Source organism: Sinocyclocheilus grahami, unplaced genomic scaffold (assembly GCF_001515645.1).
Source record: "Sinocyclocheilus grahami isolate Dianchi unplaced genomic scaffold, SAMN03320097.WGS_v1.1 scaffold238.1, whole genome shotgun sequence".
In the NCBI taxonomy this organism is placed as follows: domain Eukaryota; kingdom Metazoa; phylum Chordata; class Actinopteri; order Cypriniformes; family Cyprinidae; genus Sinocyclocheilus; species Sinocyclocheilus grahami.
In genome coordinates, this window is record NW_015505417.1 from 265,593 (window position 1) to 277,900 (window position 12,308).

Genomic DNA, 12,308 nt, shown 5'->3' on the forward strand with positions numbered 1-12,308 from the left:
AAAAAATAAAATGACAAGAGTAGACATGAAAAGACTAAATCAATGGGAACTTTTTTAAAATCCCCAATACATTTTTAGGTTTCAGGTTTTTTTTATAACTAACTTTGTTTAAGGATGGTTCTCAACTATGTTATAAAATAAGTAAAAAAATGATTTGATATACCATATTGCATTATGCAATATGTGTGTAAAAATTCCATAAACTGGTTTTCCCATTAAGCACAATGTTATCTATACACTGTATCTAATTAGCATATTAAAGTGCTGTTGGGACAGCATGTTGAAAAAAGAAGTGTAATGATGGGAGCAGTAATTGGCCATATTTTCATAATAATATCTAATATTTCATAAGAATATTGATATGTAATTTGTTTTCCTATTCAATTCTTTTGTCTCCCAAAATGTATAATAAACATGCTTTTAGTCCTGGTGTGCTCTACATGAAATGATGTCCTGTTTCAATAACAGGAAGTCATATTCTGATTTGAAACCCCATAACACTTTCCTGAGATGTTGATTTATGACAAACAATTTGAAAATTAATCAAATTTCAATTATAATGACAAAATATTATCATATTTCCATAAGGATGTACAATTTTATCACTAAATTAATGTCAGCCATTTTTAAAACCCAAGAAGAGGGAGTGGCCATGGTGAAACATCCAATCATTTGGTATCTCTGAAAAGCCCTGAATGTGCTCTGTACAGGACCAGTGTTGCCAATTTAGCAATTTTGTTGCTAGATTTAGCAACTTTTCAGACTACCCTAGCAACTTTTTCTTCCAAAAGCACCTAGTAACAAATGTAGCTATTTTTTTAAATGTATTTTGCAACATTTAGCAACTTTTGATAAGTGACTCAAACGATAAAAAAGGCACACATTTTCCATCTAAATTACACAAATAGAGGAAACCAAAGGTGCCTAGCAGTACACAATTCACATGAATTAAGTTGGCTGCTATTAGCAATGGTTTAATTTAATAATAATAATAATAATAATTGAATAATTGTTCATTTATGATACACCTTGTTAGTAGCTTGTACTTGAGTTTGTTGATCAGTTAGTGCACGGTAAGAAAAATATCTAGAAAAATGTAGTAATTTTCCAGGACATTTTCCATTATCCATTGTAACCCGAAAACACAAAATACAATGCGTAATTTAAAATGTAGGTAAAAAAACGTGTGAATAATAATTACGGAAAATTCCTTCATATTAATAGATTTTGCCCTTTTTTTAACAGACTTTTCTTAGAGTGTAGCATACGAACTACTAATACACTGCTTAAATCTATAATTGGTAGTTTTACTAGTTTGCTAGCTAATAAAAATAAACTTAAATTGTAATTGTTAAAAAATGTGAAAGTGTTAAATAATTCAATGTTGTATTTAAAATGAGTTATTTATATTTTATTATATAATGCATTCTTTTATAAACGCATCTAAATTAACATTTACATTTTTTTTTCTGAGATTTGATGCAGTGACAATTTTGCATCGTGATTACGCAATCACATCACCGCGCAATCCCGTCATTTAGCAACTAATCAATCTTCCTTTAGCAACCCCCCACTTCTCTTACTTTCAAGAAGATATTAAAACGTATATTAAATCTGTATCTACTTCCTGTAACAAAAAGGCAACTAAAACTTTGAATGTATGCTCACTTTTTGGTGTTTTTGTATAATTTTTATCTGATAATTATTTTGTGTTTTGAGGGAAGAGTATGTTTTTTGTTGTGTGTTCTGTTTATTTTATTTCTTACTTTTTATTTTTTTATTAATTTATTTTTCTACTCTCTCTTTTGATTTGTAATTGCTGTATATTGCTTGATCATCCTTGAACCCCTGGCTCTTTTCCTTGGCATATGTTCTGTCACACTTGTATTTGTGAATAAGTGTTTAATTTAAAAAAACAATCTTCCTTTAGCAACTTCCCCTGAAAATTAGTTGGCAACACTGTACAGGACATCCAGACTTAAAACTGTGACATGTGAGGTCTCAAAGAAATTCACTCAAATATAATGTCCACTACAGAGGCAAAAACTCCATAGCTGGGTCTCATATAGGACATACAGGAGGATATGTCTGAATGCTGCCAAACTATTTGTAGTTCCCACTGCGGTGTAAAGAGTAAAAGCGCCATCATGTGGTCATTATGAAGAACTTCTGCTGTTGAGAAAGATGCCGATCTGCAAAACACAGTGAAGATTAAATCAGCGCAGAACCGTACTATACATTTATTTATGGTTGGCTTAATCTTTGGAAAATATTTTAATTTAGTTTGCATTATAATGCTTATATTCCATCCTGGGTGTGTGGTACATTGGTATTATTGTGTGTTGTGCTATATTGTTTGTTGTAGCCGTATTGTAAATCATATTGTATGTTGTTTGTTGTGCTGCAAGTCATATTCATGAATGATAATAAAATTTGTACTCACTGGGAAAGGGGTTCGATTTCGTAAACCCCTTAAATGAAGCAGAAATATTAGCAATGAGCAAGCGTTGATTAACTGGATGTCGATCGACTCTTCATAATCATAACCAAAAAGCACCAGTCGAACATATTAACATTTCAAAATACTAATGTCAAGCCTGTTCACTTTCTGATCTTTTCCGATACAGTATTTCCTCACAGCATTTACTGGCAGTGATACAGGATTGTTTTACAGGTATTTAAATAGCTTCTGTTTTTCCTTCACTGTAAACTTATCTGGCTTTTGATTGCTTGCCTTCAGAGACTGCCTGTTGTACGAGCAAATAGTATTCGAGCGTTTGAACGAGCATTTCATTGGTTGGACCAACTGAACGAACACGCCCCCTTCATTGAACACTGATCGGTTGGTGAGGAATGTGTGGATTGCTCGTGAAAAGGAGCGGAAAGTGTGTAAATAAACGACCGATAATCGGTGTTGGGGGTAACGCATTACAAGTAACGCGAGTTACGGTATCAGATTACTTTTTTTCAAGTTACAAGAGAATATCTGAGTTACTTTTTCAAATAAGTAACGCAAGTTACTTTTTTTTCTCCAATTTATTGACTGACAGCTCTCCTGTCCCCATGTTGAGAGAAATCAGATGTTACTGTAGTTCTAAATAAATATGAATATGCATTAATTCATCTCACTCACAAAAAAAACAAAACACAGATTCAGTATTCCTCAAAATGAATTAAAATAACGCAACTCAGAATATGGCGTAAACCAGCAATAATTAAATGTTAAACAACACAAATATGCTTTATGTATTTAATCCCATTCTATTAACCAATGTATTTGCTTCTGACCTTCGATGATCCAGTTCAACCGTACTAATAAGCACAAATTACTCATAATATACAGTTAACATGTTATTTATGAGTTATATAAAGAAACGCCGGATCCCTTAGGAGCTTTTTAAAGAAGCTAAAACGAGTTTGATCGGCTTGGTGTTTCGATTGAGTGAAAGATTCAATGAATCACTCACCAACTGGCGTATTTCTGAACGAATCCTTTAAATGAAGGGAGTCAAAAGATTCGCTTGAATGAATCAAAGCAGCTGGCGTACATTTTTTTAGACTAAATGTGGTGTTACCTAATTGTTGCTGTTGTAAAACCATAAAGGGATGATATTTCATTTACAGACACAGACTTCCGCGAACACAAATACTTTCTCCACGGAAACTAAAGTAAACTACTGTTTTACTAGGCTCGGTGTACTACTGTTGAAACTGCTATCACTTACTAATATTATATTAGAGGATTTGGCTAATGTTACTGCCTTCTTAGTATACATTTCTTGTGTGTAGAAGATAAAAACGCCTGCTAAATGAATCCATGTAAGGGAAAGTAACTTGTGGGACGCCATTTTGTGAACTGAAGCGCTTCTGTTGTTGCTCGGCAACAAGCGTCATACGTTTGTGTAAAGTCTCTAGGAGGGTGTAACGTTAACTGAAAAGTTTGACACTTCAGTAACTGTAAAGTCTTTTCAGTGAATCGAATGATTTCTGTTATTTATAATTCCTTACCTATTTAGATTTTTTAAAAGCAGCACACTTGAATGGGTCTGCACATTTCTAGATCATTAACATGACTGAAGTGAAATGTTTAAGGGGAGAATCTGGTGATTCAGTGCTCGAATGGTCTTGTAAAGGAGAGGATGAGGAGTTCAGCATTTGTGGACGCTGTCAGTCGTGTGTCCTCTCTGAGAAACTGCACCACTCCACCCAATGGATGAAAAAGGCTGGAGGAGCATCCCAGAGGAGGTTTCTCACTGGCATCCTGGTGCGGTGCCACAATCTTCAAATCCTGGAGAATCTTCAGAGTGTTTTACAAGTCACATCAGGCAAGGATTTCACATATGCCAGGTCCAGAGGCCAGCTCAGCCGACCCGAGGACTCTATATGTACAATGTATGGAGCACTGGACACAAAACTGAAAGGAATGGACATGTTGGAAACTTGGGAATGGTTTAGGAAGAGCCCAGACTGGATCAAGTCCAAGTATGTGCTGGGGCTCTTGTCTTTATGTGACACCTCTCTTTTGCACATGTTAGGAAATCTGGTGCATATCCTGATTGTTTGGGAGAAACACACATTTCTAAAATTCAGCAGTCCTGGTAAGAATGCACATAACACTGCCAACTGTACAATGATTATGAAAAAATAATAAAAGCATTACATATTAGCAAATTAAAACTCACAAAAAGGATTTTAGTAAATGGCATGAGCCTATATGATTTCTAGTAAATTATAAGTGGCAAAATCAAAAGGCAGGTCTTGAAATATACAACATGTTGTAAATATAGTACTCCTATGAGTTCAGCATTTTCCACCAAAGTATATCCATGTATATCAATGCTTGTATTGCAATTTGATTCCTAGGAAACACACCTACTGTTAATATCCATATCTTCAATGCACAATGTGTTGCTTAGGATAAATGTAAAACACACCAATTTGAAATATACAACATGTTGTATATATAGTACTCATATGAGTTCAGCATTTTTCACCAAAGTATATCCATGTATATCAATGCTTGTAGTTGAAGTGCCACAATACTGTAGTTCTTCTGTAAGCTTTTTTTTTTTTAACAGCTACATTGAAGGTTTTTAAACATGGTTGTTTTATTAAAATATAGTATCTTGCCTGATTATAGATTTTTATGCAGATCTCTCTGTTACAGAGTCACGAGTCTCCTACCATTCAGAATCTGACCACACAGATCTAGATCTTCTCGTCCAAGCATGTTCTGTTTATGAGCCAGCTGACCTGCCTCAAGCTCACCAGGGCAGTCAAACAGATGTCTTAAAACAGGAGCTTTCAGAACAGTGTAAGTAGTTAGCTTTTTGCATTAGTGATCGGATATTCCATATTAAAGTAAATATATTTATAAGTTGTGGGCCTACTATTCACTTATTATACAGTGAATGACTCCAAATCTCTCAAGAGTATCTGTGATGTGGTTGAGCTGGACCTTCAGAATGTAGACCCCTGGAACAGAAGAACAAAAGGCCAAGATTCAGACTCGGACTGTTCGTATGATCCAGATCCTGCCCTCACTGTCGTCCCCAGGTCGTCAAAATCTCTGTCAGGGGTCAGCCGTCATAGAGATTTTATTCGAAGCCTGCCAGTCGACATTGCAAAGAGGATTTTAGGTTAGTCTAGTTTTTACACACATGAAGCTTATAAGAGATTGACTGTTCAAACTTACGGTCAGAATTAAGTATAAACAGATTTTATTTTAATTCTCTATAATGTCTGTCACTTTTCATATTCTCAGATGTTATAAATGTAGATGCTTTATTTGAAATTGATTGGTATATGAATGCATGCTTAGTGCATGTCCTTTTGTTTTCGTCACCTTTGTCTTTTCAGACCTATGAAATAGTTCAGACTTGTGCTGCTATAGAAACAATTGTATTGCCTGTGGACAAGAAGGTTAGGTTGACTCTAAAGCTACTCTTTACCTTGACGAGAGTGTAAAAGACTTAGCAACTGAACTTAAACCACACTAATGGCAAATCATTTTTCAAGAGCTCTAATTCTAAGAGAACTAATTTTTCTGAAATTACTATTATCAGAAATTCTTACATCTGAGCTTTAGTTGCCATAATGTATATTTTAACATATAATATAAAATTATCTTTATGCATTTATATTAAATGATCTTTATGCAATTATGCATTTTTCATCCTAAAGGTAGCCTAGCAGCATCCAGACGTATGGACACATAGCAGTTATTTAGACATAATATTAATCTTTTTCCCCTCTTTTACATATTTTCATATTTTTTTGTTAATGACACTTAGGGCTTTTGGATAAGGTCTCACTGTACAGCTGCAGGCGTGTGTCCATGCACTGGCAATGGCTAACGGAGGAGGTCTTAACCGAGTTGGAAGTAAAGAAGAGTGTTGAGAAACAGGCCATGACTCTGCAGGTAATACATAACAGAATAAACAATATCTATGTGATTTTTGACATCTCATGGATATCAAATATATCAGTGTAACCTGCAGATCAGCTGGTAGAACGTGGTGTTAGCAATAGCAAGTTCATGGATTTGATTCCTAGGAAACACACCTACTGTTAATATCCATATCTTCAATGCACAATGTGTTGCTTAGGATCAATTTAAAACACACCAATTTTGTGAGGGTGATCATTTATATTTGGTCTGTCTTTCTTTTTTCTGCCACAGGAAAGTAGTTCAAATGACTCATGTATCTTTGTTCTTAATGTTACAATTCAACCCTGATAATTTGTATGCATTTTCAGGGTAACTCAGCGTCTAAGGTCAACCCTGTTTATGCAAAGATCTGTGAAGTTGTAGTGCCAATCAGTGAGGAGGACAAGCATGTCCCCAAACATAAGCTGGTACAAAACGCCACCTTTTGCACTCTGAATAGAAACTGAAACACACTTTTTAATATCTTCAGTTTAGACATAGTATAGTTTTAACAATTCCTGTGTTTTTAGTTACAAGAGCAGGATTTGGATTCTATCTACAAAGGCTTTAAAACCAAGACAGTCCAATTGGAAGAACGCAACGTGTACTGTGGCGTGTATAACATATCAGTCCTGTTGGAAAGGTAGAAAACATGTAAGAATATACTGTAAGATACATGTGTTAAATATATAGATGCATCATAGTTTTAATACTTCCTGTCACTTTTTTTTGCTCCATTTAGAGAAGATCCCAGTAGAGTGATGCATTATGCTGGGGGGCAGTTAGTGGCGGTTGGCTCCAAGGACCGTATAATCAGGTTGCTGCATGTCCCATCACTAAAAGAGATTCCTCCAGTGATCCAAGGACATGCAGGTAGTATAAGAGCAGTGCTGGTTTGTGAAGAGAGAGACCTAGTTATCAGCGCCAGCTATGACCTCAGTATCAGGTTAGTCAAACATTACTGTGGTTGTTTAACGAAGTAAGATCAGAGTCAACAGTGCTTCATTTCTGTACTCCGCTCAAAGGTGCTGGAATCTGAAGACGGGTGTATGTATGATCATTTTTCATGGACATTTTGGGACTATAAACTGCCTGGATTTGTATGAAGATAGACTGGTGTCTGGAGCCAAAGACTGTAGAGTTAAAGGTAGGCAGTTATGACCTGTATACAACTATAACAACACGATTCTGTATAATGTCATTATGCCATTAATGCCGAGTTCATACTGCATGATCTGCATAAAAATCTTTAATCAGGAAAGATACTATATTTTAATAAATCAACCATGTTTAAAAGCCTTCAATGTATCTGTAAAAAAAAAGTCAGGTGTGACTTTTTTTTTTACCCTTTAACATATCCGAATCATGTCCATGATTTTTTTGTGTGTTCATATTGCTAATGTGACAAAAGTCACCAAGTGTCATCTCGTTCCGATGAAGCTAAGATATTTAAAATGTCAAAATATAAAATTTTTCGTCAAAAATGACCGAAGAGGGCCAGAGGGTTTTAATGCATGCCATTACATCCCTGTACTCCTATTAGTAAATGTGTGTTGATGCACAATTGCCATTTTGGGATGATCAAATGTGCTGTCATTAGCATATTGTCTGCACTGGCATACTGTACACCAACAGACCAAAGCCTAACAGCTTGAAAGAATATATGTATATCTATTTGTGTATATTCATCACAGTGGCCTGAGTTTTTGTGCCTGGCTGTTCTGGTGGTCGGTGCTCTGTAGCTCTGACCAGAAGGCAACAGCTCGAAGAGAGTGGGCTGGCTGTGTGGTGTCAAAATTGATTTTCTTAGTATCGAAAAGGAAAAAATGTTGGATGGTGATTTGTTTCAATCCACCGGTTTTTCGTTGGATGGATGCAGATCTAAATGTAAGCTCACAGTCTACTGTAAGAAAAGTAAATCTTTGGATAATTCCAGTATACGTCACTAGAGAGAAGTCATTTCATCAGAAGATCAGAAAGTTATGATATTTTTATTAAACATTATGAGGTAAAAATTGCAAAAAGAAATGAAACATGCATCAATGAATCATTAACAAGCATTTAGAAAATAGATAGGGTGAATTTTCTTTTCATGCCGACTTTAACATTGCTGTTTTGTAGCTTTAGATGCTCAGCAGGAGTCCACAAAGCCACTCCAGGCTTGTCGTCACAGCAGGGCCTCCATCAGCCCACAGTCTGAGTCCCACGCCAGGCCTCGATCTGTTCTTTCAGCAGGTAGGCCTGTCAGTGGATACAAGGACTTTCAAAACAGAGTCAGCCAAACACAAAGCACTTCCACCAGCAGCTTGGGTAAGAAAGTAACCGAATTAAAATTATTTGATATGCAAATGTTTTAAAGCTTTATAGAACATTATTTAGACATTAACCCTTAAATGCATGAATGTTTCGCCAATCATTACATATTCGGGTCTTTAGCGACCCGGACCAATATATCCAGCACGGATGGATCTCTAACTGCTGCAATAGCAAAAAAACTCTCTTGATATTATAAGAACAATTGCAGAAGAATAAAATAAAGCATATTTCGTTACCTTTTGAAAAGGGTTCGATTTGAGCAGATGATTTTACCATCGCTGTCATCGTCAGAGCGCACTTCCACGGTGCATTCAGCATCTGCCTCACATTCACGATTTCAACCATATTTTCAAGACTATCGTTTTCAATGACTTCATATTCAATATTTTGATCACTGGCAGCTTATTCACCACATCCAGCATCAAATGACAGTGACATTTATATTTCATTGCGTATAGTAATTGCTCTGCAGTAAAGCCATTCAGATCAGTTCAATTTTTGCTGATGATATTCGTTTGTTTTATGCCTGCCGTAATTATGAGTGAAACGTCATGTCATTATTGTGTATCAAAAAGTGCCACCTTGACGAAAAAAGATGCATTGCTCATATTGAGTCATCAAATCCATTCATATCAGTTTAATTTTTGCTGATTATATTCGTTTGTTTTATGCCTGCCGTAATTATGAGTGAAACGTCATGTCATTATTGTGTATCAAAAAGTGCCACCTTGACGAAAAAAGATGCATTGCTCATATTGAGTCATCAGATATGTAAATATAGTTGCGCAGGAAAAAATACTTACACATTTACATACCTCGGTCTCTAGCGACCCTATACACTTTTTACAAAAAATTTATCAGAAAACAGGCATTCTTTTATATTTAAATTTTTTTTTCTTGTTATGTTGTTTATAATTAATAGTTTGAGGAATTCAAATAAGAAAGTTGATGTCTAACTTAGATATTAAAATATGAAGGAGGGAGAGGGTAGAGAATGATGTCCCGGGTCGCTGAAGGAAAACAGGCATTCTTTTATATTAAAATTTTTTTTTCTTGTTATGTTGTTTATAATTAATAGAAAGTTGATGTCTAACTTAAAAAAATGAAGGAGGGAGAGGGTAGAGAATGATGTCCCGGGTCGCTGAAGACCCGAGGTATGCATTTAAGGGTTAAAGTAGAATGTTCATGCATGAAATGTGAGAATAGCTTCCTTATTTAAAGATAAGAAGACTTTTGACACCAAACGTTCAGTACTCAGCCAGAGTGAGAAGGCAGCCCGAGACAGGGTGAGAAAGCGAGGTCCTCACCACCCAGTGACCCAAGACCTAATTCTGCTAAGGACCAGCAGCGCCCAGCAGGGCCGGTACAGTGACCTGGCAAGGTCCAACATGGAGCTGAATGCCAGAGTACGAGATGCCTGGGGACCTGATTCCTCCAAAGAGCCATCATTTCAAACCACCACCAAAAAAACCTCCGAAATCCATACCCCATTCACTACCTATAGCGTTGACCTCAGCCCTCAGAGCTCCTCACAGTCCAGACAGACCTGCTTCACACCCCTCTCCCTTCCAAAACAATCCCAGAGATCATTCAAAGTAGTTAGGCCTAGAACAAACAAGACTGGTCCACTGAATACGTCTTCACCTGAAGATGGCAAGACACCACAACGATTGTTTATGAGGCGAACCTCCATGCCCACACATTGCAATGAAGATTTTGAAATGACCAACAAGTCCAGTTCATATCACGTCCCACTAAACCCCTTCAGGGAGCATGGAGACTTTCAGCTGAGGACGGACACTCAACTGGAGGCTTACATTCAGGAGTGTACCAGACAGCAGCAGATTCACAAACATGGCAGTGGTGATGACCAAGATAAAACTATTTGGAAGCGCAGTCATTGTCAGCAGTAAGGTACTCAAATCTAAAGGCATGACACTTTTGTCATAGCTAACCAGCCATAACTTTGAAATTTTGAACTCTATAGAGGTAACGTATATAACAATGTAATACAATATTTAAAATGTTATGTTGCATTTGGTAACTTTGGTTGCATTTGGTTGAAAATGTAGTTTAAGAGGGTAACTTGGTTTAGAACATACAGTGGCGACTGGTCCAAGCTGATCATTAACTTGACCATTTGGGACCAGCAACAAACCATCTACCAGGTGGTTAAGCTGGTTTTTGAAACATGGTGGTTGTTCTACTAATAACCAGGTAGAAACTATGTTCCAAAATACAGCTAAGTTGATAGATGTAGCATTATATCTATGCAATTTGAGCTTATTAGTGCCACGTCTTTCTTTTGTGGCTTTTTTGTATGCTTGCACATGTTTGCTAGGGGGCAGCAAAGTACAAGTTAAAATGTCCCATGTAGTTCAAATGTCCCATGTAAATATTAATCTCAGGGTGGTACATAATTAATGAATATTATTTTTTAAAGGATATTTTGCATTACATTGTAATCTTTATACATTTTCTTGTTTAAGATTGTGTGTTTAAGAGTGTTTGATTATTTCAGACAGTTCATCACCAGTTCTGCATGCATATACAAACACTGTGACTTTTACCTAATTAATGAGAGATGCTGACAAGAAGTGTAAACATATTTTGCTGATGTTGGAGAGACAAAATAAATTAGATTTGCCACACACTGTGAGTAAAGAGATCTTTGAAGAAACTTATTTTATGTCTCTTGTCTTAAGCTGATTCTTATTAGGGAGCTGTTCTAATTTAAAGATTGAAACAGAAAAATAGTTGTGAGATGGGGTTTATTATTATTGAAAGTAGATGATGTGTAAAGCTGTCTGCTTTTAAAAAAATGGATGTTCATCAAATGAACATCGTCTGTTGAGGTTTTCTAATTCTAAAGATAAGTATGTAGCATATTAATGTTGAGTTTTATGTGAGTTGCATCCAGTGATCTTCATTTTGCATTTTTACCTCTTAATTCTTGTTGTTCTGGTGAAATGACTTTGTATGCCGGACTTCTCCCATTCATTTAGTCTGGTTAAATTCTGCTCCTTTCTTACAATCGACTGCAGCCTCGCATTCAGTCAACTGTGTCCATCCAGTCAACAACCAATGGATGGAACTTGAATGTACCTCACAACATGAAAGAAAGAAAAATTTGTATTACTTCCATTTCATTCCAAATTTAACATAAAAGCCAAAAGCCAATTAGAATAAAATGGCTTCTGATTGGTCAATGAAAAACAACAGCCATGAAATTAAAGAAAATTTGTGCTGTTAGCAGTCATATCGTTGCTGCTTTCAGTGCTTCTTTTATTCTGTCATCTCTGTTTAGCCATCTTTCTCCCTTTGAAAATGAACTGAACATGGAGATCAACTCAAGGTCAGTTATCTGTAAGTTTCATAAAACTATTGTCTCAGAAAACATGTTTAGTCACCACCGCTACACAGACAATGTGTTCTTTGGTAAGCCTTCATGAATCAAGCATGGATTGGATACTTCTCTGCACAATACTTGCTGGTGAGTGTCTTTTTCTTTGATTCATTCAGAAATGAGTCATATGATGCTTCTCAAAGTTGGATCATTGAT

The 12,308-nt window shown here is 36.0% G+C and overlaps 1 protein-coding gene across 1 annotated transcript in view; it reads left to right on the forward strand.

The window, feature by feature from the left end:
- The window catches only part of LOC107597832 (uncharacterized), a 23,580-nt gene extending 12,431 nt beyond the window's left edge, over positions 1 to 11,149 (forward strand). Inside the window, exons 2-3 of the mRNA XM_016289025.1 lie at positions 8,558 to 8,740; positions 9,968 to 11,149. Of these exons, the coding sequence (XP_016144511.1) occupies positions 8,558 to 8,740; positions 9,968 to 10,659 (875 nt within the window). The 3' untranslated portion in view covers positions 10,660 to 11,149. The remainder of the gene's footprint in view (positions 1 to 8,557; positions 8,741 to 9,967) is intronic.
- Positions 11,150 to 12,308: the final 1,159 nt, after the last annotated feature.